We start from the raw sequence: 24,959 nt of genomic DNA on the forward strand, positions 1-24,959 counted from the left end.
ATGAGAAGAGAGGTAAGAGGGGTGCTTGCACACATGACTAGCCCAAGGTAAGGAGGAGAAATTCCAGGCCCACATGCCTGCAGAGAGGCTGCCCCAGCCAGAGGTTAGAGGAGGACCACAAGTACGGATGGAAAAGCAAGAGGGAAAGACAACCTGTAAGAAAGGTACAGATCAGTCATGTAACTGCTATCAGTGCCCTCCTGCCTCACACCTCTCCTGAAACGCTTCTAAATCTTTTCTGATGGAATGTTTGACATATTTAATGCATGCAGTAAAAATTAAAGTAATAGATAACTTCATAGTAATCTGTACAGGGACTGACAGGCTAGATTTAATCACTGCCTAGCTGTTCAGAGAGTTAACTTATTCTAGCATGATTCAAAGGAAAGGTAAAGGATTTATGGGTTTTTCTTTTTACATCTGCCATTTCATAGTAAGAGGAAAATGTGCTGCAGCCTTGTTTGCGTCAGCGCTGGGGGAAGGGAATACCTGCAAGACAGCAAGAGGTGCTCTGCGAAGGGCGTGCGAATCTCAAATGCCTGGTTTCATCCTCTAAACTAAAGGGGTACAATGAAAGCTTTAAAAGAGAATTCTCTGCTCTCCAGCTCCAGTCCATGGGCTTTGGGATCCGGAGTTCAATGCCAACTGTGAAAAGCAATTCCTGTTGCAGCTGAACCCTCTCTAACCTCTGCCCCCAGGGCAGCATCTCCTGAATGTGTGCCCTGTACCACAGCCTTGCTGAGCAAGGATCAGCAAGTGGCTGTTAAAGATCAGGTCACCCCAGAGCCCGCGGTGCCCTCTCCAGCACTGCTGCTCCCTGCATCAGGATCCATGCAAACGGGCTTTGTGAAGCCAGAGATGCAATGGCTGAGCAGGGTCCTTGCCCTGAGCACAGACCCCAGCAGTCACTTCTCAGCCACTGATCATCTTTCCCCAGCAGAGCCAGCACAGCCACATGCTCTGTGTACTTGTAACGGGTCTGTCTCAGAGGTGTCGTGCAGGGCAGAAGCTTGGCTGCTTTCAGGCTCCCCAGCACCAGACACGAGCAAGAACAAACCTACTGCACCTTGCCAGTAAAGCGATGAAATGCAAATTACAGTATAAAACAGATGTAAGTCAGTCCCTTATACCAGCCCTATTCCAACTGCAGATTCTGGCTTTAGGAAGACACTAGGAAAGATGTGCACAAAAGCACAGGGTGAGGGCCAGGGCTCCTCTTCCGCAGGGCACCAACATCAGAAGGAGCTTGGGCAGATCACAAGGGAGAGATTCAACCTTTAGTGAAGCACTGTGGAAACTGCTTTGCCATCAGAGACCACAGAAATCACCACAAGGGCAGCAAAACGGGAGAAGAAGGTCTGTCCAAACGCATGGCACGGCATGACTGATTCATCCCTGAAGCCAGCAAGAAATAAAGACGGATACAGCCCAGTGTGTCCACCTGGCAGCAGTGGATGCAGCAGCCTGGTATCCAGAGCCCCTGCAGCATCTCCCCTGCTGCCTGAGCAGGACCCCTACCCCATGGGCCGTGCCATGGGGGAGTGAGGCAGCCATCAGCAGTACACACACCAGTAGCAGGCATCCATACGGGACACCAGCAGCTGCTACTAACAAACCAACAAAAGACAGATTTGCCTTTCTCTCCCTCAGTGATGGGAAATGGTTTTGGTTTTGCTTTAAATGCCACTAAGAAGACAGACAGGAGGAGGACTCTGAAGGAAAGGGAAATGTTTGCGTGCACCCAAAGACTGTGAAAGCTACTTCATGTGCACGGTGGTGGTTTTCTTTCTGCTACAGTACAAGTGCTTGTGCCTCAAGTATAAAACGCAAGCCTCCAAATCACACAGACGAGCTTCTTATTTATTTTTAAAGTGATAAATAAGGCACTGTACTTTTAACTAAAACTGCCTGGTTCTGGGTTTAAAAAAACCCAAGGAACATCCAAACTGTAGAAACTTCCTTCTGAACAGCAGAGCCAGACAGGCCGACCTCTTCTCTGTCCGAGACACATCTGCCGATGCCTAAAATCACGGGCATTATCCTTTAGCTGCGGATTTTTAAAGGCTTGCTACAGCTTATAAAAGCAGCTTTAGTTAATGCATGGTAAAGGGTTACTACTGTACATTGGGTTTGTACATGGCTACTGGTTCTTTGCTATTTCGGGTCCAGTCGTGAGCGTTTGCTGTGCGAACAGTCCACTTTTGCCCTCAGCTTCCTCTTGCCCTGCGACCCACTGCTCTCCTGCATCTTCTTCATGGACCTCGTCAGGGTCTTCCCACCGCTGGGCTTCTTGTTGGCCATCTTCTGTGACCGCGTAGAGGACTCCCCCAGGGGCTTCTGCTTTGGGGACTTGGCCATCTCCTCGTGGCCAGTGAGCAGCACGGCCCGTCTGCTCGTGTTCTCCTTGCCCTTCCGCATGGGGAGCCGCACCTTCTCCAGCTGCCTTTTTGGGGCTCTCTTCTCTTTCAAAGACATCTTTCTAGCCAGCTTATTGCTCCTCTCCATGGCAGCCTGCTTTCGGGTGGCAGGGGCTTTTGTGCTGACCTCCGAATGCTTTATTTTACTGGCCTTCTTGGCAGGCAACTTGTCCTTGGTGGAGGAGCCGGACCGCTCCTGTGTACTCCCGCTGTCCTTCAGCATCCTCTTCTTCCTGCTGAGCTGGAGGTCGGCCTTGGGGGAGGAGTCCTCCTGGGACCTGCTCTTCCCCTTCCGTCCCTTCCCCGTCCCATCCACTGAAGGAGATTTAGCAGGAAAGGCGTCTGCTTTGACCTGCAAGGCCAGCTTTGGAGACATCAGCGGGTTGATGCACACGCTCTTCCTGCTCTGCTTGCTCTCCAGGGATGAGTGGTCCCCTGGGCCATCACTCTTCTTCTCCGCCTTCACCACGCGGTGCTGGGCTCGCAGCTTGCCCCGTAGGTTGGAGTACTTGCGCAGGATCCTGGTGCTGGCCTGTGTGGGCAAGCTGGGGGCAGGCTGGATGGTTTTGTCTTCACCCAGGTCCTCGGTGCTGGCATTGGTGGGAGATGTGTGGCTGGGAGCGGTGGCTTCCTCAGCTTCTGCTTTATCAGCGTTCTCCCGAATTTTGGCCCAAAGCTTTTGGTTCTTCAGGTTATTCCGAGCTGGGGTAGTGGCAGCGAACTTCTTGAGGTGTTTCTTCAAGCGTTCAGCTTGCAGTGAGCTGGGGTAGAGACTGGAGGAGGAATATTTCTGCATGGGGACTTTGATGGGGGGGATCTCCCCTGGGAGACGGGTATTGAGTTTCTTCACGATCACTAGAGACCTGGTTTCAGTTGTCTCCAGAAACCACTGGCAGATGTCAGACAGCTTAAAGGCCTTCATAAACAGCATCTGGACAGGAGAAAGCTTCTGCACTTCCAGCGAGCCTCTACTTTTCCGTGTCCTTTTCTTGCTTTTCCAAATCTCTTTCAGTTTGTCGGCTTTGCTCTTTACCTTGGGGGTTGGCTGCACCTCCTTCTCCAGCTGAATCCATCCTTTCTGAACTTTCATGTACTGGGTGTTGAATTCAGCAATGAGCTCCTGGTTCTCCTCTTCAGCACACCACTCCATGAACTTTGGTTTGCTGTCAGCCGTGTCTATGTCCTCCAACACTGGGGAATCATCATTCCCTGAACTGCGTTCGTCCCTCGGTTTGGGGATTGCTTGCATAGGCTCCTTCCCTGGTGTGCTCTTTTTTGCAGTGTCTATGAGTGTGGGTGTGTGTCTTAAGTTATAAAACTGCAGGGCAACCTTTTTATGCTTTGCAGCCTTTTCTGGAACTTGCTTGATTCCACCTCTGCTGCTGGGACACGGAGGCGAGTTGGCTACTGGCACGTAGTTCTCCAGCTTGCCCATGTCCACAGTACTGTTGGGGCTCTCCTCATCCTTTGCGCTGGCATTGCCTGGTTTCACATCCACTTGCTCAGTATCGTTTGCAGGCACAGTGCTCTCCAGAGGAAGGAGAATGTTTCTCTTCTCAGAGTCAGCCTGGACACTGATTTCCAGCATCTCTCCCGATTGACGTTGGCTGCTGTTAGCAGGCGGGTCACCTGCAGAAGAATTTTCTCCCTCTGCTACAGTGTCTTTTGCCAAGATGCTTTTATAGGTTTGTCTGGTAGTGACACCATTCTCCTCGCCTGGCTGCTGCTCAGCGATGCTCTCTGGAGCCTGGCCGGTGCCCAGCCCCTCGCTGGGTTTGAGCAGCACACTGGGGAAGCAGTCATTTGGGAAGTGCATGGATGCTGCCCCATCCATGTGCACTTCTCTCTTGAACCGCTTAGTGCCAGGGCTCTTAGAGAATTTGATCTGAAGGCAAGGAAGCTGCACAGAGCTGGAAGAGCCAGCGTCCTCAACACTGCCCTCAGTGGGTGACTGGGATTGCTGGCTACGGAGACGCCGGTCTGATGCCACAAGCGCTCTCCTGCCTTTCTTTCGTTTCTTGTCTAGACTGTCTTTGGAAGAGACAGAGTCATTCCCTGCAGTGTCAGAGATGTCAGAGTCAGGCAGTGTTTCCCCTTCAACAGGTTCTTTTTCACCTGCTGGGCTGTTATTCTGCACTGCCTCCCCTTCTGGTATTTCGAGGAGGGGTGGGCTGCCCAGCATAGCCTCCTCTTGCTCAAGGGAGCTGTCACCCACCGTGCCTGATAAGTCGGCTTCTGGTTCAGCATTGATGCTTTCATTTACATCCACACACTGCAAGATGGCAGGGGGCTCTGGGGAGCTCTCCCTGTCCATGGTGGCAAGGAGCTCATCAGGAGCCTGACAGCCTGGAGAGCATGGGCAGGGCTCTGCCAGCCCCAGCCTGCTGGGCTCCGCATCCCCTACGTCTGGAAGCTGGGCAGGATCCCCGGCACCATCACAGGCCAGGGGTGCTGTGTCTGCAGTGGCAGCGGGCTGCAAGGGGGACTTTGGCTCTGGGCTGGTGGGGAGGTCTGGGTCAGTTTGTATGTTGGAGCTTGGACATCCTTGCTCCCCACTGGGTGCTTTTGAGATGGGGAGGGCAGCAAAATCAGCTGTCTGCTCACCACCACTGCTGTCCCCGGGGGAGCCCAGGCTGCTGGCAGCCTCCTGGGGGATGGTGCCTCCACCTCCTATCTCCCCTCCTTCAGCAGGAGGGGAGCTGGGGGGCGGTGAGCCATCCAAGCTGTCCTCTTTCTGAGGGCTGGGTGGAGCAGAGAGGGAGAAGAAGGGCATGGCCATGGTGGCTTCCCTGGACCGCAGTGCCCGGGTATCCCAGGGCTGCATGGAGCCCAGCTCAGGTCTCTCTTTCACTTCTCGGCTGGCCGGTGCCCCTTTAGCCAGGAGCCTCAGAGAAACCCTCTTCTCACCCTCCCGTCCTGTCCCCGCAGATCCCCCCAGTGAGAGCATGAGGGGTGGCTTCGCGCTTACAAGGGTCTCTGTTCGCAGTGCTGCTCCGCTCCCCCTCTCCTCCACCCGGGAGCTCTTCACCAGCGTGCGGACGGTCGGGAGCTCACAGCATTCCCCGTTGAAGTAATACCCCCGCGTGCTCTTCCTCGCCGTCTTGCGCGACGACACCGGCCGCTGGCTCTCAAAATGGCACTCGGTGATGGGCTGGCTGATGTACACCACATCGCACTGGTTGTCGTAGTCATTGATCCTCAGCCCCGACGCCTTCTTGCTCTTCCGAGTGGATCTGAGGGAGGCTGCCTTAGTGCGGGGGTGCCCGCTGGGGGTCCGGTGGGTGGCTGGCACAGCACCGGCGGGCAGCCAGCCGTCTTTGGACCTGTCAAGCGGGCCTTTGTCGGCCGGGTGCAGGTGGCAGCCTGCCTTGCCCTTGGGCATGGCGTGTAGGTGGTTTTCTTGCTTTGGTCTTGCATCTTGTTCTTTTGCATCTAAGTCCTGGTGCAAAGATGCATTTGAGCTGCATTGCAAAGTATTCTCTTTGTCAGCTCTGCGAGGGGGGGTCACCGCAAAGCTGGGATCCCAGGACTCTTCTGGCAGAGCTCTGAAGGAGCTCTTCTGGGACCCCAGACAGCTGTCTAAGCTGTCCTCGCTGCCGTTCACATTTGCCACCTTGACCGAGATATAACCTTCCATCAGAGTCTTACCTGCTAGCTGCTCTTTATTGTCCTCACACTTCCTGACTTCTTGCTCGTGTCCAGCAGCTTGCTGCCCGTCCAGGCTCCTTGCGGCATGATGGAAATTCAGAGAGGAAGAGTTCAACGTGCTGAGGTATCCTTGGGTGGAGCTATCCTTTGGACTAGCAGAACGCAGCCTGGTGACGGGGAGCTCAGAGAAGTCCCTTCTCAAAGCAGGACTGGAGCTCTCTGCTCTGTCCAGACACTTCAGCTCCGGCAGCTGCTTCGGGGCTTGTCCCATAATATGCAGGGGGCCATCGGACCCCGACTGTCCTGGGTCTGAGGAAGAAGGGGCCTTTGATTCAGTACAAGTAGCACCCTTGTCCTGATTTTCAGTGCTTCGCTGGCTACAACCAGAGACACAAGTAGAGGCCTCCATGCTCTCGGATTCAGACAACTGCTGGCCTTCAGGGTCTGGCTGCACTTCAGTGTATATGTCGTTTAGCACACGGATGAATTGCTTCTGGTGATGTGTACACAGTCTGACCATAAACTTTTCCAGTGGAGACTTCGGCTGATTGTTAGAGTCTATTGCTATTGTCTCTGCTGCATCCTCACTAGAGAGATAAAGAGAGAAACAATCAGTACCATGCCCCAGGGAATAAAACTTTAGACTACAAAACTGGAATAACCCTTCTCCTCCCACTCAGGCATATCACTTGCCTGACCTCCAGGTGAGATCAAGCATCCTGTTGTCATGGGGCTGGCAGACACCCCATCAGTCCCCAAGACACACACGTATGCATATTACTGGCAGGACACTGACCATGCTCCTGTTGGTCTCCCACTGCCAGAGCACCCATAATTACACTTCTATCAATCACATCCTGGTGTGTAGCACAGTGTGACATGTTCAAAGCAAACCCAAAGTTCCCTGCAAGAGTCAGACTCAGTATCTGCACCGTGTGCAGAGTAGAGGGCCCAGCACTTCGGGGACCCAGCAGGACGGCTGCACACTTCTGCATGCGCAATCTGCGCATTCAGGCTGGGTGGGAGCAGAGCAGCATCCCAGCCAGATGACAGAGATAGAATCATAGAATCATAGAATAGTTAGGGTTGGAAAGGACCTTAAGATCATCTAGTTCCAACCCCCCTGCCATGGGCAGGGATACCTCACACTAAACCATATCACCCAAGGCCTCGTTCAACCTGGCCTTGAACACTGCCAGGGATGGAGCATTCACAACCTCCCTGGGCAACCCATTCCAGTGCCTCACCACCCTAACAGGAAAGAATTTCTTCCTTATATCCAATCCAAACTTCCCCTGTTTAAGTTTTAACCCGTTACCCCTTGTCCTATCACTACAGTGATCTTGAACTCCTGTGCGACTTCAAACTCTGCTTACACCTTGGTGGCAGAACACGGGCCTGGGGCAAACTGGGCAGATTGGAACCTCCTCTGCAAACCGGTGCAGAACCTGGGGTGATCTCCCAGCCTCAGGCCATGCAGGCAGCAGTGTACCCCTGTGTGGTGCGGTGCCTTGGCATTTGCACTGACCTTTGATTTAGTGCCATTTAATAAAGTGGCTCTGCAGCTGATGGGCTGTCAACACGTAGTGGTCGCTTGGAAAGGTGTGCTTCTACAGCACGGGATCGCTGCCATTAGCTAGCTCTCAAACCGAGGCGATTACCATTTAACCTGCTTGGCAGAGGCAATTAATTAGGACTTATTGGTGGAGAGGTTAAGGGATAATTACCCAGTGTTTGCACTGTGCCAGGTGCCGTTACTGACACCCTATCTGCTCCCAACGGCAGCGCGGGCGATTCCCACCCAGTCCTGGCCACACCGAGGGGACTGTGAGCCTTGGCACCCACGCTGCAGGCGGAAGGATCTGTGCCAGCAACGCCGGGTTGCTTTCCAGTAACAGTCACACTTTGCACCTCCTGGCCTTGTACCGGAGGAGTGAAAGTCGTTTACCCCCACTGCAGCCTTACTCTGCCCTCCCCAGCATCAGCCTCTGACCTTGCTCGCTTGGCTGTGTCAAGGGGGCAAAGCTTATCATAGGGGTTGGGGCCAGGGTGGGGAAAAGCAGCTTTATCTGGAGCGGGATTTCCACCCCGGTGCTGTCAGGCAGGTGGACAAGGAGGAAGAGCCCCGGTTTGGACAAGCCATTGGCAGAGAGAATGAGGGAAAGCCAGGGACCAGAGCCAGCGTGCTCGGTGGCAGGCGGCAGGGCTCTGCCAAACCACCCGGAAAGGCTGAGCAAGCTCAGCTCCCAAATGTACTCCCAGGGTTAGCAATAAACAACGTACCTTGAGACTGCTTTACTACACCCAGGCGAAAAACCCGCCTTCAGCAACCGTCTCAACTGGTTCTACCTGGCGCTGCGGTGACTTTCAGTTTGCGATGCCTGGGATTAGTTTAAATACAAATGCTCAGGTACAACCTGGCCCCCCTCCAGAGCCATGCATGGGCAGGGTTATGTCAGCCAGGATCTCTTACACAGCCCAGCTCCTCCCCTTGCCCTGCTGCATAACAAAGGGGATAATAAACCTTTCACCCCCCTGCAGGAGGAGGGCTGGTAGCAGGGGGCTTTGTGGGGAGGCAGAGCTTTTACTCCACCTTTGCAAAGAGGGCGGATGCTTTCCCCTTACCTGCTCACAAGCCCTGATCCTAAGAGCGGCAGCCATCTTCCCCCAGGGAGCCTCAATTTATAACCGTGGCAGCAGAGGTGTGTCCCTGCCCCAGCCCTCCCCACCGCCATGCTCCTCAGGCAGCTCAGGAGCAGGTTATGGTGGCCAAACAGCCAGCTCCCTCCTTGCCAGGGCACAAATGGCTGCGAAGAAAGAGCCATGGCATAGGCAAAGCCCGGGTGGGTGGTGAGGATGAAAAGGTGAGCTACAGGCTGGGAGATGCCTGGCGAGGGGGGACATCGTGGGTCTGTGTAAGGAATCCCTAGTCTGGGAGCAGGGAACAAAGCAGCCGGACACGGTCCTTCCTTGCCTTGGAGGAGCAATGCTGAACACAGCCGGTTGCAGGTCATGCCTGCCTTGCAAGGTGTGCAGGTCTTCAAAAGACATCCTGCTTGCATGGCAGAGGAGACCTGGGCTCTCTGGTCCTAAAGGCTCCAGGCAGCATTTCTGCCTTGCTTGCACCTAGTTTCCTCCTCTGAAGCATGGCTGAGTCCATGGTGCTGATTTTCACCTTATTTGCCCCACTGTACTCCAAGGAATCAAGCTGAGATACAAACTGCTTGTCAAGCTGTAAATTTCAAAAGCAGAGATAAGAATTTCTCCTGCTTGATAAAGAAAAAGCCATGCAGCCTCGATGCCCTTTGTCCTTAGAAGACCCATCTCACACACAGCGACACAGTTCACCTGCCTCTGCAGGCGAGTTGCATTTGTGATCCTCTGCTTTCACATCACTTTGGCTCAAAGATGGGTTGCAACTTCTCACTTTGTGCTCAATCTGCTCCTTCCGCAGCCCATCCAGCACCCCAAGTCTGGGTGCTGCAGGCAGCATCACCTCTCCCTGCCACTGGGCTCTGAGCATGGCTGGATCCTACCTTAGTGATTCCTCTTCCTGTGCCCCGAGGGTGCTGAGCTGCAGCCTGTACCTCTCCATCCCCAGATCTCAAAGGCACAGCTCCCTGGGACCTGCTAATCTGTGCATCCTGGAACCTGCCCAGTATTTCCCACCACTCCTGTCTGTTCTGTCTGTTACTACTAAGTAAAACATGCCCATGGCCATTCTCCTGCCTATCTGCCAATGGAATCAGACTGCCCACTTCTTCCCTACTTAAGGCAGTTTCTGAGAAGAGCTTGTTTTCTCCCTGCTTAAGGCATTTTCTGAGAAGAGCTTGGTTTATGCTGAGGTGTAATAGAAGAGTTTATTTCAAGTGCCCCATGGCTTCAGGCAGGGTTGCTTACGGACTCTGTAAACTGGCAGAGAAACTATTTATTTATGTGGCTTATCAGAAAGAAGAGAGGAAAGGAGAGGAGAGCTGATTGCAGAGCTGAAGTGCCTTCCCAGGGGAAGGCGCTGGGTACTAACAGGTTCCTCAGCCCCACAGGCAAAGGCACAGCAGGAGCTAAAGACATGAACGCAGGGGATGGGAATAGGGAACATGGCTTTAAGCAGGGTGAAAAATTGCTCTTGGGAGGTGGTCACCCCTGTCCCTGAAGAGCCTGCCTTTTGGGAGGCACAGGTCAGCCCTGCAGAAGCTGCTGGGCTCAGCACACAAGTGAGGGAGCTCAGGGCTGCCCGTACCATCTGCAGCCTTCCCTTTGGTGCCTGTGCTCACCCCTTCCACTGGGGCTTGGCCTGAGGCTCTCTTAGTTTTGGGTGTGTATAAAGAACGTGTAATTTCTCTCAAGAGCTGGAAAAGCCACAAGCCCAAGGATCCATGGCCAGCACGAGGTGACTTAGTGGAGACCCTCTATGCCTGTGGCCAAGCTGCAAGCGCAGTCACAGACCCATATGGGGTACCCAGAAGGACTCACTGCGCTGGAGAGACAACCCGTCTTCCTGCAGAGCTGGGGGGATGGCAGGTCTGCCCTTTCTGTCCACCACCATTGAAAGCTGCCTACACAAGGCTGCGGCTGCTGGAGGCTCCTGCTCCCCAACACCCCCTTTCCAGCCCCACTGCACGTGTCACCCTGTGGCAGCAGAAGACACCCACACAGACCTTACCACCTGAGACTCTCGCTACCTCCTGGCCTTTGTAGCTTCCCCAGGGCAGCCCTGTTCTCTCCTCCTTCCCCGCCTGCCACAGAAGGTGTCAGAGGCATCAAGGGGCAGGAGCTGTCAGAGACACAACCAGAGCTGTTGCTACGCAACCCCGGTGGTGCAGCAATTAATGCCGGGGAAAACGCTGTGCTCTGAAGCTATTTGCATAGCTGCGTGCTGCAATACATTTGTTTGCATTGTGCCTGCACTGTTTAGTGGAGTTTGAAGTCAGCCCTCCCCCTGCTCTTGCTGGGGGGGGGGGGGGCGGCCTGGGGCTCCCAACAAAGGCCACACGGTTGGGGGTGATGGGGGAAGGCAAGGGGTTATCTGTCCATAACATCTATAGACTGCACAGGTATGGGACTTACAGTATGGGGATGAAAGGGCAAATTATCTGGATTCCACCCTACACAGCTTAAGGAGCTTTGCCCACCTTAAGAACCAGCTGCTACAGTGGGGACCCACTGGTGGGGCTGCCACATCTCCCCTTCTGTAGTTGCATCAGGGTGATGCTGTGCTTGCTCTGCTTGTGATTGCCACAAACAGAGCTTTAGGGGCAGCTCAGCCTGCCTCTGGTTCAAGAGTGTATTTTGGATGGGAGTAAGGAATAGAGAGGGAGAAAGAGATCAGCTGGTTCATACCAACCTACCTGGGAAGCTGGTCTCTGAAAACCTGCCGATTGCCAACTGCAATCTTCTGTTTTCCCCACCCCAAGTTTCTCACTATTCAACATGAAGCCTGTGCCCTTTTTGGGTTTCTTCTTTTAGCCCCGGAACATCGGTTTGATTGATTATAAGTTTACAGGTATGTTTTGTACCTCAGCGGCACAAGAAGCAGCAGCAGAACAAAAGTTCAAGGCTAAGTGTTTCTGTTCCTTTCAGACCACTCTAAGCACCAGGATTACAGTTCTGGAAAAGAAATAAAACATAGCTGTAAACTTATAAAATCCAATTCACTCTTTTTATGGGGGTGACCTCTCCTCTCCCTCTCTTGCTGCCGCACAGCTCGCTCTGTGCCCGTTGGTGGAGTGCTGCCTCGCACCAGCCAAAACCAGAGGTACCACTGGAGTACCCCCACCGAGCTGAAGGGAAACCTGGCTAAAAGCAGAGATTTGGGAAATGTGGATGGCTGAGAAGAAAGCCTGACTTGCCAGAGATGCTCTCCATCAGCCGAACCCAAAACACTGACCATGCCCACCTTGACCCAAAGGCTGAAGGCAACACTTCCTGCTGGCTTCAGGCACTTAATTTATGCATCAGGGCAATGGAAATGGCGTTTTGAGGGATTGCAAAGGAGAAGCGGCCTCTTACAAGGAGCTGACTCACTGCTGGCAGCCAGGTGAGCTGACCCCAGCCCCAGGGGGGGTGTGAACCCTGTGTGCTAAACGTGCAGTTGAAAGTGGCTGTGGGTTGGCATTGGGCTTTCCCCAGTGTCGGGGAGGATGCCTGCATGTGGAGCCACACGTGGGTCTTGCCCAGCAGGAGCTGGAAACTAGTTCTCTGCCAGCCCCAGTTTGCTGGTGGAGTGGCTGTGCAAAAGCAAACAGCGCCGGGGAAAGGCACTGGATGGAGGCAGGAGGTGGCACCGTGTGTTTCAGCAGCAGCGCGCACAGCAATGTCACCACAGTGGACACAGAAACACGGCTACTGCCAGCTCTCTGCCAGAAACGATCACCCCAGGGTGGCAACAGGCAACCCAGGCTGCATCTTCCCTGCTCCACTTGACATGTGGAATCGTGCTCAAACCCACCTCCACTCTTAGGGGCAAGCAAAGACCTCGTGCTCTGAGAGGTGGAGGTGGGGGACACATTTCCTTCTGCCGGCACTGCTCGGGGATGCAGCGATCCCTTGCAGGGGATGGGCAAAACAGCCGCAGGCATGAGGAGTGTAAAAGGCACTGCAGCAAGGTTTTCCGGAGCTCATCTCCCAAAGCCCCAGTTATAGGCTGACACTGGATGTACCAGTTTAAATGCCTGTACTTCAATCCTCAGAAATATGCCTGGCACCTAACACTCCCCACACAGATGAATGAGTCCCTTCACACCTCTGTGGGTGCTACAGTAATTCCTCGCTGCACTGTAAAAAAAAAAACAGTAGAAAAAAGCAGCACAGAAAGAGCCGAGGCTCCACACAACAGCGAGGAGGGAGAAAAAGCATTTTTCTTCTCTAAATTCAAAGCTGAAGTTGCGCAAAGCACAGCCAAAATAACTATGGAAATACTGCTGTCAGGTTCCCAAGGCCCCTGAATTTATGCTGTCCTTGGTGACGCACATGGGGATGGATTGAGTTTGCATTTCAACTGAAAAGCAGGAAGAAACAAGTTATGGATGGGTTTTGTTTGGTTGGGGTTTTTGTCAGCAGCATGTATTGGTATAGGTATCCAGGCTGTACAATCAGCCAAGTGACTGGATAAACAAGAGACATCCATTACAGATTCAGACTTTTAACCCTTCAGAGTAGTGTCTCCTATTTGCTTCTTTAAAGTAGTTAAACATTAAAAATCACTTCTCCCCACCTGTAGCCAAATAAAAAGCCTTACAAACCAAAGCTGGTTTTACATTAAAAAACCTAATAGCAACCTAAGGCAAGCTTATAGTTTTTATATTCCTGTCATAGCTCCCTCCACTCCCCCCCTCCCCAGGTAACTAACCCAACTGTATTCTATAGCAGTTTATCACCACTTGTGATACTCCTAATACAACATTTAATGACTAATTAAAAACCTTACCACTGAGCTATTGCTTTAAAACCAAGGGAAATTTATCACATTGGAAACATTATTTTACGCACCGGCTTTCAAAGCCTTTCCACAATTGTCCTCACTAATTTTTCTAATTATCAAGGACATCTGGGATATTCCCTTTAAGGAAGAAAAAAAATTACCATGACTGTTTCTCTCCGAGGCAGCAGTGAGCATCTTCCCTGAGCTAAGTGCTCTGAAAGAGCAGATAGCACCAGAAGAGGAGAACAGACCGAAAACCAGACAGCACCAGGAGACAGATAACAAAAATGTGCAGGGCAAAGAAAAAGGTTCTTACACTGATTCTCACAGTTTTGTACGTGTGTTTTAAAAAGCAGCACCCAGTTAAGGCAAGGGAGAAGGAACCCCAGGGACTATGGTGTAAGGGAGGGATGCCCTGTGTCTTTGACAGCCCCAGGTATGAGCTGGGAGCGCACACCAGCTCTGGACCCAAGGTGAGGCAGGTGTATGGCTTCTCCCCTGTTCTTAAGCACATCACTCTCAGTTCCTGGTCTGTCCTGGGACAAAGCTCTCCCTCCCAGCCCTTAGGCATGCACACACAGGTCAGCTGGGGCCACTGCAACCACAGAGGTCCAACAAGAAGCAAACCGCCCACTGAAGGTGCACTCATCTGCAGTAAATTAAGGCTTGTGAGCAGGTTAAGCTGTGCTGTGATACATCCCACCTCCTGCGCTGCACTGACGCTGCAGGGCTGTACCTGCTGGGTGGAAGAAAACCCAAATGCATCAGATGCCCTCCCCACGGACACTGCCAGCTCTAACAAGCACATTGCCGTGCACTGACACTGTCTACTTCTAGAATTCTTCAAGGATTTTGAAGTCTGCAAATATCCAGGATATTTTGGTTTTTTTCCAACATGGATATCAAAACCAAATGCAGGAATTAGCTAGATCACTTGCTAGAGCTGAGCACACTCAGCACACAACCTAGTTGCCAAAGCTTGGGAGGAGCCAGGGGAAGACATCTGGAGAGCAGAGGGTATCTTGGGTGTAATTAACAGGCGTTGGGGGATATGACCCCATTTCAGATAACCTGGAGATTCTGGTAATTGGGCCTCAGATAATCAAGGCCATGCTGTTAATAGAAACAGCATCACAACTCCTAACGGCAGCGTTCCCGCGTGCCGATGCTATACCTCCTTGGACGAAAATGCCTCCTGAAATATGAATTAGTGGTTTGATACGTGCCCATATTCTCTGTCAACCGCCAGGCTGAGTGGCAAACCCTGCTTCTGATGCACCACTTTGGCTGTCTGCTTGGGAAATAGGTTAAGGCAGAGAAGTGGATTGCAGCCCTGGATGCCTGGGGACGAGGCTGTCTCAGAGCTGACGGGCTAGGTAAGCTCTATTTTGAAAGTGGGTTAATTTAACTGCCATTCAACTACCATTAAATGATGTAGGTTAATTTTATAGTCAGATAACTATTAAGAAACCAAAACACAAGGCAGGAAATGTCTCTATGCGTGCCAGTGGGGAGAGGTTTCCTCTGCGCTAATGCATACCCCTCCCCTTCAGCTCCAACCTCTCATCCTTCCATTTCTGTGCATCCCTCACATCATCTCTTCAGTTTTTTTAACCCTTTTCATTACAACTATTGTCCTTCCTCCCCTTTCAAGACAGTCTATTCTCCTCTCAAAAATTCACCTTGCTATCCCAGCCCACAATTATCTTCCTCCATTGTTTGTATTGTCACACATGTCAACGCTAAAGGAAAACTAACAAACACAAACGTCACCAATCATGGCGAATACCCGCTGAAAAAGGTCCCATCTCCCCCCACATCAAATATTTGTCCAGCTATGTGGCAAAGCAAGGCAGGGAACTACACGTTGCTTAGCACGTGATGTGCCATCACCACTAATACACCTGGCTTTCTCTAGGGTTATTTACCACATTCAAAGCCTCCTCGATTTTGGCAGTTCCATAATTGGGTGCCGCAGTTAAAATGTACTTTTATCTCTACAATTTTCCTTCCTGCAGCACAACGATAGGTATTGTTTGATTCTTTATGCTGGGGACAAAACCCATCAATTGCTGGTTTGCCATAAAGGGAAAAATAAAGTGGAAAAAACCCATGTACCAACAACAGCTTATTCCTGCAAAGGAACAGATCCTTTGGAAAAAGCAGAAGTGACTCATCACTCCTCTCGCACGGGGAGGAAGGAGCCAGCACTGCAGCCAGCACATCCCCCCTGAGATGCCCGAGTTGCCTCCCTGACTTCTGCTCCTCCCTGGTCCCACTGCTCCCACCAGCAGGAAAATGAGTCCCCAGCCTTTGCTGATGAAACCAAAGCGATGATGACCCATTAGCACATGCTGCCCATCAGGCACTTGTGGGTCTCCTCTACCACAGGCGTTTTTTATCGCATTAACAGTAAGTGCACTGCGTGAACCCTGAAAGCTCAGAGAGATGAACTCACGCTTAACGGCACGGTGGTAGCGAGACCACAGCACTAAGGGGATGTTGGTGCTTTTACTGTGCTCTCTGTGACCAGAGGAACACAGAATGTGACCATCCCCAGGTATCGCAGCAAAACCACCTCTGAAAAATGCTCCTTGCGGTGACTTACACTCAGTGACGCCAGAGCCCAAACCAAGCATGCCGTGGGGATTTTTGACCCACAGAAGGCTGAGTGCCAGATTCCCTGCTGTCCTGCTGAGGCCCCACTACTCTTATTAATCAGAGCCATAAAAGAACAGATAAAACAGCCAGAACCCAAACCTCACCAACCTGCCCTTTGTCAGCACTAAGGCACTCCTTTCGTCACTCTGAGCTAGGTTATATAGATTTTAAGCTTTGTGAATAATTATTGTTCCTAGTTTGTTAAAGAGATCATGAAAGGAGCTACAAAGGTGTACTTTCTTTAAATCCAGAGTTACGTTATTTTTGTTTTTATCCATCAGCAATCCAATGTACACTCAAACAAAAGCAAATGCACCAACATTAGGATAGGTATAAGTAAGAAGATTAGAATTAAAGAGCAGTCAAGCAGCCACCCTTACTGTACACACTTGTGCCTGTCTATTAGAGAAAAGCCACCACAAGTCCGGAAACAGGAGCAAAAACCTACTTGCTTTATGCACCAGCAGAAGAGCCTACTGAGTTACAGCCAGGCAGACCTGTAGCCATCAGTGAGGCCAGGTCACCGTGGTCCAACAAGAACCTTTAGTGAACACGCTTCAGGTACCAAGTAAGTTGGTTCAGCTTTCACATCTCAGGTTATGTTTGACGGCTGGAAATCAGAAGGATTTCCATGAGAACAGAGTACATTTTTTATGAGAGCTTCTTACACAAAACAGAATCCTACAGCGCCTTTTCTCAGGCTCCTTTCAAAGTCAAAGAGTTTCTTTTAAGCCACTGCAACACCTCACACGCAGCTACTTGCTTTAAAGGCCTGAAAGGAATCTGAGGAAGATACCAGGCGTGACCACAGCACATCTGAAAACATGAAGAAACTACACCACCACCTTCACCTAGAAGGGCAACACAGCACGAACCAGGGGATTCTTCAAGCACCTCAGGCTTAGATTGCAGCAAGTGTCCCAGCACTGGAATGTGTCTATGAAAACCCCTTCACACGTGTGGGGAAGCTGCTCAGCTTCTCCTAGTGTCTGTTTTCTTCCCAGCAGAGCCAGAGCAACTCTCAAGAACTGGTGTCAGAGCCTTCCCCTAAAGCTCAGTGAGAAGAAAAGCACAGGCAAAGGCTCCGCTTTAAGGAAGGAAACCATAAAAGCCCTTTCAAAGTTAGGCATGTCATTCCAAAAATGAATTAAGCAAGCCCTACACTTTATTAGGTGGGCAGGAGGGATCAGGGGCACATGATGATGGGATCCTGGTGCAAAAAACCCTAAAATCAGCTCTTAGCAGGTGTAACAAAATTGCACTGTAATTTTTACAGGCAGTTTGCTGATAACCCTGTACAAACCACTCCTCCTGTCAGCACAAGGCTGGTGGATCTGCACCCCCAGGCAGAAGCCCAGCCAAGGCAGGCATGCAAGCTGTGATGGAGCCTGCCCAGGGAGCCCAGCAGCAAGGGAGATAGAGCAGGAGCTGCCACAATGGGCTGACCACGGGCTCTCTGGTGAGTCCCCTGGGGAGATACAGGTGTATTTTCCTTCAGGAACCATTGCACTGATCAGGCAGCAGTGATTCTATCTACACTCTGAAATACACCTTAAGCAGTTCTAATTTTAGCTGAGTTTTTAAACAGTTCCTGGAGATATGAGTGGCAGCACCTCATATCAAATCTGCCTTTTAGTCAAGTGCGTATGGAATAGACCTCCTGCAGAGCTGCACAGCACCTGCAGAGGAGGAGGCATGAGACAGTTTTAGAAGTTCTCTTTCAAATGTGACCTGTAAATTGTGATGAGTTCAAAGCGACCCGTAAAAACGAGATGCAATTGTTTGTATTCCCTCTTTCTGACTTAAAAAAGGAGGACTTTTAAAGGTTCTGTTGTCTGGGGTTTTCAGGGAGGTGAACAAGAGGGAACCTAATTAATTCATAGCTCAGAGGTGTGAAGTCATTCAGATTTCTTTTGAAGTTCCTACTAGATAACTGAGAACATCTTGGAGTTGAAGTCACAGAGTCTGTATCTAACATACCAGATCAAGGGAAACAGTACTCCCACAAATGGTGTTACTTGGGATCCTTCCAGCATCGTAACATAAAGTGTTTTAAGAATAACTATATTACAAGGATCAACTTTCATTTTCATCTCTTTGCCACCTTCTTTGTATCAAACTCCATATTCCTGGATCTGCCTGGTTTTGAAATTGCTTTTGGTCTGCACCTCTGTTTCCCTGCACATGAATCATTTCTAAACAGGTCCAAGAACCTGCCACTTGCTTCCAGTTCAAACCACAGTTCAGCCAGCAGCCATGGCTGGTCAGCTTCCAGAGCAGAGTTTGTGTATTAAGAAATCAGTGATTTGCTGAAGTACCTTCCCAATATTGGGATTTAAATCCTCCCTCTCCACCCCACTTTTGTCATGGCTCTAGGAAATTAGACAGCTCAGCACACCCAAGCAGGAAAGTCACTGTGACACCTTCCTGAGCACACTGGAGCAAGCTTTGCATTGCTGCTGTTTGAGCAACCACAACGTGAGGGCTCTGTTTTGGTTGCACAAGAAGATGAAATTGTGATGCTCAGAAATCTCCTTAATTAAATCAGCTTCACTCACAAAACTTCACGATGTCCAACACAAGAGCGTTTCAGATCCTTCATGCTGAGGTGAGGGAGCTGCCTACTGTGAGGTCTAGTGTTAACCCCAACACTTGCAGGTAGTGACCCGGAGCTTTCTGCTCTTCCCTTCACAGAAGTACATGTTTTCACACAGCAGAGCCTCTCATTTCACATCTGCCAGAGTATCTGGACTGTGGAAGGTGACCCAGGTGTAAGTAAGAGTACAATCCGCTGCTGCTCCATGGAGGATCCGTTACTTCAGAAGGCGATGAGATACGCTCCTGCAGGTTCAGAAGAGGCAGCTGCCTCTTCCAATAACAAATGGAGCAGCTCAAACCCCATCCTGAGTTGCAAAGAATGGAGGTAAATTAGCAGAAGACTTTTAAAGCTGCCTAATGCAGCTAATTATGTTTCTTTTGTAGCAACTTCTATAGCAGCATAGATGCTTCTTTCTGGGTCCGGGCGCATCATCTTGTGAACTCTTTTGCATTACAGAAAACAGCTTTAAAAGAAGAATTTAAGGCTGTGTTCTTTTAACTCTGAACCACTTCAGCTTAAACAGTGTGAGACCAAGCCCTTCAGGAAAACCAGAGAAACTTGGTATTTCTGCTAATCATAGGACTAAAAGTGTCGATTGAAAATGTTCTGGGAAAAGCTTGCAGGGCGTAATACATCCTGAAGAATGGCAGATGGGAATATGGTTCATCACTTTCAAAGGTTATTTTCATGGATTTGACAGATGTATTCAGACATACACAAAAAATATGATAAATACTAGTTTATAGCACAAGGCTTTCAAGCTATTTATGCATAAAGACTCACTATTCCTGAATAAGATGTAGTCTCTAGTCAAACCAAGCTTTGTATTTAGAAGAGATTTGCCCAGTAAAGTTAAAGCAATGACAACATCCAGCTACCTTACCATTTTGCTTTTTGTTCCTAATACCAGTATTAGTATGCAAGGAATACAACAGCTAGTTTGTAATGTAAGAGTGATTTATGGATCTTAAAAAAAAAAAGGCACTGAAGAATCAAAAAGCAAACCCTAAACTACCTACTTTTCAATAGCACAAGCTAAGAAAGGCAGTTTCTCAGGAGAGAAGAAACCTGGGCTAGACAGTGTGCAGCATGATAAATTTTCCTAAAGCTAGGAAATCCCTATACATCACTCTTAAAATCAACCTAGGGCTGAACACAAAGGTTAGCAGAAATGCCTAAACTCACATGGGCTCCATTATACACCACTTACTGTAACCTACTTTTTAGTATTCAGCATTTCGGTATCAATAATGCATAACGTCAGGAGTAGTTCAACCCAAAGCACGGTCGCAAGCAAGTAAATATGGGTCTCCAGCATGGCCCAGCTGGAGCATGGTGCTGCTGCTGATCCTGCCTCGTGCCCCTGTGAAGGGGGACAACAGGACAGAGCTGCTGGACCTGTCCTTGTGTTTATCAGGAGCTGGGAACTTGCCTCCTCTGTGAAGGGAGAGCTGATGGCTGCAGAGAATGAGAGCAAGAGTAAGTTCCTACCTTGACTCATTGCTAAGTGCTCAATGACAAGCCTACATCACTTTCTTTTTTTTCCCTGAGAGGATGTTTGTTCTTCACCGGATGAATTATTTACCATTAAAGAAATTAAGGTGGCCAGTAGGGAAGAGCAAATGAGAGTACAGGAGTTCAGGAGGCCAGGCTGCTACGAGACAGCATTTCAGCTTTCACATGTGCTCCCCGCCCAGCTGCTAAAGCAGCTTTACCAAAATCCTATTTCAGAGAAGAACCAGAGTACAGAGACTCCAAAGCTTGATCCTTCAGCCAGAATTGGCTTTACATTTTCACTTCCCTGCTGCTCTCAATCTGCGACAGTTTGCATTTTTCATAACCTCAGTGTGGCCATTCAGGAAGCACACCACAAACAACAGAATTGGAACCCCTTAAAGTTTTTCACAACAAAATTTATTAGAAGAATAGTGGTTTTGAAAAGTCTAGCATCCAGTGAAAACTACCATACACAACGTTACAGCTGGGAATGTGTTTCCAAAATGACATGGTCAAATAATACAATGGAGCCATTAAATCTTACACATGCACAACAAGAGAATTAGCGCTTTGACATACAATGCAAAAAAATAAATGGACCACATGAAATAAAAATTTAAAAGTACTTATCACATACATTAAGACACAGCTTATTTAGTCCAGTCAAAAAATCAGAACTGCATTAAAAAAAATTAATGTAGTGCAATCAAACCAAAAACCTTAATTTGTGATCATAAGTGCTCTACTACATAAAACATTGATCATAGCAAGGAACAAAAAATTCAAATCACACAGTACAAAAAAAATCTGTAAATAAATATAAACTACAGTACAAGAGAAATATTAAATTATACAATTCCGTCAAACTGTAAACAGTATATTGAAATGAGGTCCATAAGAGTAAAGGGGGGGGTTCCTGTTTTATTTCTTTTTCCCATGACACTTGAACTTCTAGAGGTCAGAGAGAAATGCCATTTTCCATACTCTTCAAAGACTATGGGTTACATAAATAGAAAGAGAAGACTTTTTAAGATGTAAAGTGTCAAATAATAAAGCAGAGGTGTTGCTGACTTGCGACTGCCAACAGATCCCTGCGAGAGCAGAGCGGCAGATTTCAAGGATCGCCTCCTCGCAAGCGCAGCACAGGGGCCCATCACTACAGATGTTAAGTGCCAACACGTCCCGAATTAGTGCTCAGCATTGGAGAGGAGACACCTGCTGAGGGCCTGGTCCTAACGATTAGGTGGAAGCGATTACGCACACTGTTAGGGATTACTCGGACCTCTGCTCATTATCTGACAGGTTTACAACGCTTGTCATACAAACACCAACTTTGGCAGAACAATTACTAATAAACTCAAAGCACTCCCGGCCCATTGGTTTCCATCACAGTGGCCAGTGCACAGAATTCTCTAAGGACATTGCATAACTAGAGTGTAGAGGTCAGACAGCCAAGGACCCGTGCTTGAGGTTAGAAGTAGTTATGGTGAGAGAGAAGCAAGAGCCACGTTAAGAAGCTGCCTCTGCTGTTCACAGAAGCAGTTGGGAATGTATTTCATTTTTAGCTGCGCTGGCTAGTAGTGGCATTTTAAAATATATAAGTTTAAGATAACATATATACTATATATGTATATAATATAATACATATTATATAATATACATAGGAATTTCTTACAATACATACCAGGAACCCCCACGCGATCTGCTCAGTAGTAATAACTGAATATACAGAATGCCACTATAAGTGTCTGAGGCACTGTGTGCTGGAGAGTAAATATGCAGCTTTAAAATCCGTTTGGCTGAGTTATACCTGGATACCTGAACTGAGTTTTAAGTTGACATTCATCAAGGATGTGCTATCAGCACGTCAAAAGAAAAGCAAAACAAAATACAAGTCACTGCTAGGTTTAAGAAGAGAGTACAAGTACCTGAATTGAGTGAGGATAGTGTGTAAACTGTCCCTGAGGGTTTTTAAACAGTGTGTGTACAAGTTGGATTCCTAAGAACATTAGTTTAAACTTACATTGCGGACTGATAAAATACCAATGTCTGACAATTTAACAAGTGGAGGTTAGAAAGAGTTATGAGCAAACACTCAAAACATATTTTATACATTTTAAAGCAGCAGTAAGCTGCTGTAAGCATACATCCCATCAGTACAAGCAACACATGGGACTCAGATAAAGGTTTCTATTTGCAAAAAGCCCATCATATATTGATAAGTAAAGAATATTCACCTGCTAAATTAGAATGCACCTAGTTACAGACTAGCAATTCAAGATTAATTTCTTTAATCAAATACTTTGCTATACTTTGCTATTACATACTAAAATTCCTTAAGCTCACTAATGCTGGTATTCTAATCTATTCTTTTTAAATGTTCCCCCTTCATTTAAGAAATATACCATTCCACAACTTAAACATTAAGATCCATTTTCAGTCCTCAGATGTAAAAAGCATGTCAATGAGTTTATATTAAAAATTTACATGGTAAAAAGGCTTGAATTTCAGCCAGAGATTCTAAATACTACTCATTCCCTGAAGGCATAAGGGAGAAAGAATCCCTACCCATTTTTCTTGTGATATAGTTTTCAAACTGAACATTAAACAATGGTCCAAAATGATTTTTCAGTTTGGGAAACCTCCCTTTCCCTACCCACCATCCCAGATTCCAAATGTCAAGCCATGAGATGGCCTACCAAAATGATTAGTTAAAAACATCAGGCATGTATATATACATCCCCTGCCTGAACTTCACACTATTTTGTTGTACTAGTCTTTAAAATACAGATTAGTATCCCAAGAGAACTTGTGATCTGACCTGAAAAGCCATTAATGATCCTAGATTGTACGTTTAAGATATCTCATAACCTGAAGACCAGATTTAATTAAGACTCTGGCATTGTAACAGAAAAAGTGCTGCAGTTATTTATCCCTTTTCTGGTACTTTAGAATAGGTCAGACAAGTGCTTTCTATAGTGACAGTAAAGTTTACATCCTTTCATGCAGGCGTAAAAAATAGTATCTGCAAAAATATCTGAGAAATGTAGCACCAAGTAGTTGAAAACCTGTATTAGTGGCTGTGGTAGTTTCTTCATTATTTCCAAGTAGGAAATTAAAACATTAAGTTAGACTGTACTAGGTGATGACTATAGAACTTGTTTCCTGACATTAACTTCTCCTGCTCCAGTCAGCATGAAGCCTGGGTCCTAATCCCTGCTCCATAAAGTAGTTATCATCTGGAGTAATTCTAAATTATACTTACCAAATCAGTAGTGACAAGCACAGGGGCAGGGATGTTTGTTTTTAAGAAGGTGAATGAAATGCCCTGGACAGGCTGGAAAAATCCTTCCTCCTATTACATGGCCCAGTAAAATTGCTTCTGCCACCGGGCTAAGAGATTTTTGTGAGGATTAAATAAAGCTTTCTGAATAGGAAGGTTTTCATGACAATACCTGAATATAGGCATAATTCAGTAGGACATGAACTCTAAAACTGCTGCTGTAATACTGGTACAGAAACTTGGCCCCAGTCAAAGCAAGAACAGGAGAGAGGGAGAGAGATGGACACTGGAATGCTGTTACTAACAGGTTTTTCTGGTATATGTGAAGTGGATCTACGGACCATTTTGAGTCCACAGCATCTCTCTGCTTAGTGATCATCATAGTACATCATGTTTATATGCTAGATAATTTGAAATGAGTAACTGTAGTGGTTATTTTCTTTGCTACATCTATCAGAACTGCGTATGACCAGCAGTGCAGATTTTCAGGTTTCTGAAGGCTCTAACTACTGAGTTTTCAACATAGTTTGAGATCAAATGGAAACCTTCCTAGTACCAAAACTAGGTACAGCTTTTTAAACCAGTATTAGTCAATATTATCGCCTGGTGCCAAGAAAAAGCAACATTGACCTAGACTGAAATTATGGTTCATTTCTGAAACCATTTCTGGGGAAAACCTAGACGTTTCTGATCCTCATGCAAATGAGGGAAACAATCCTTCCCATTCTACCTCTAACATTTGGCAGAGAATTTAACCTATTTAAAATATTGTGACAAAGCTTTCAGTACAGGTTAATAATTTTGCCTTCATAAGAATTTGGACTGCAACAAGCATATGCATTCTTACACTGAAGAGTTAAAATTTTGTCTTCACTGAAGAAAGAGCTCTTTACATTACAGATGTAGCCACACTGTTTTTGAGAAAAAAGGGAACAGCAAAGTGTTCCCTTCACTCCTTGGACACTGTGTTCATCTCCTAAGACTCAAGGACATCTTAAGAGCATTACTTCAAAGTAAACTGGAAAGAAACACATGGTAATTCCAGTTTTTCCTGTATAACAACTGCTGCAGATGATATAAAAAGCAAGACAATAAGAACTAAAACGAGTTGTTCCAATCTATGCACAGCTTACTCAACCCTAAAGCCCCTGAATCACTTTGCCAGCTTCTGCAAACATCCAGGGGAAGGCAATGTACTCTCAGGTTCTCATGAAAGAAATATTTAGACTCAAATGTCAGCCTGCCACAAGACAAAGCACAGACTGGTCTGCTTTACCTGGTCTAAACACACGTGCAGTTGCCTCCCATGTTTAGGAATATCCTTGAGTGTTGGGAAGCTCTACAAAAAGAGGTGGTATAGGAGTTGTGTGAGAATACAGAAGCAGAAGGTGCTCCCTTACTAGAGGCACTACCCTACCTGTACACCTGCATTGT

The 24,959-nt window shown here is 48.3% G+C and overlaps 1 protein-coding gene across 20 annotated transcripts in view; it reads right to left on the minus strand.

Annotated features, from left to right (window-relative positions):
• Nucleotides 1–403: 403 nt before the first annotated feature.
• Nucleotides 404–24,959, minus strand: part of LCOR (ligand dependent nuclear receptor corepressor) — an 80,580-nt gene continuing 56,024 nt past the window's right edge. For all 20 annotated transcript variants that reach the window (XM_057403628.1, XM_057403610.1, XM_057403609.1 and 17 more), the window contains one exon: nucleotides 404–6,652. In XM_057403628.1, coding sequence (XP_057259611.1) covers nucleotides 2,155–6,652 — 4,498 coding nt within the window. In that variant the 3' untranslated portion in view covers nucleotides 404–2,154. The remainder of the gene's footprint in view (nucleotides 6,653–24,959) is intronic.

This window comes from Pezoporus wallicus, unplaced genomic scaffold (assembly GCF_028554395.1).
Source record: "Pezoporus wallicus isolate ANWC-B61680 ecotype Strahan unplaced genomic scaffold, APGP_CSIRO_Pwel_v1 contig_12993, whole genome shotgun sequence".
Lineage (NCBI taxonomy): Eukaryota > Metazoa > Chordata > Aves > Psittaciformes > Psittacidae > Pezoporus > Pezoporus wallicus.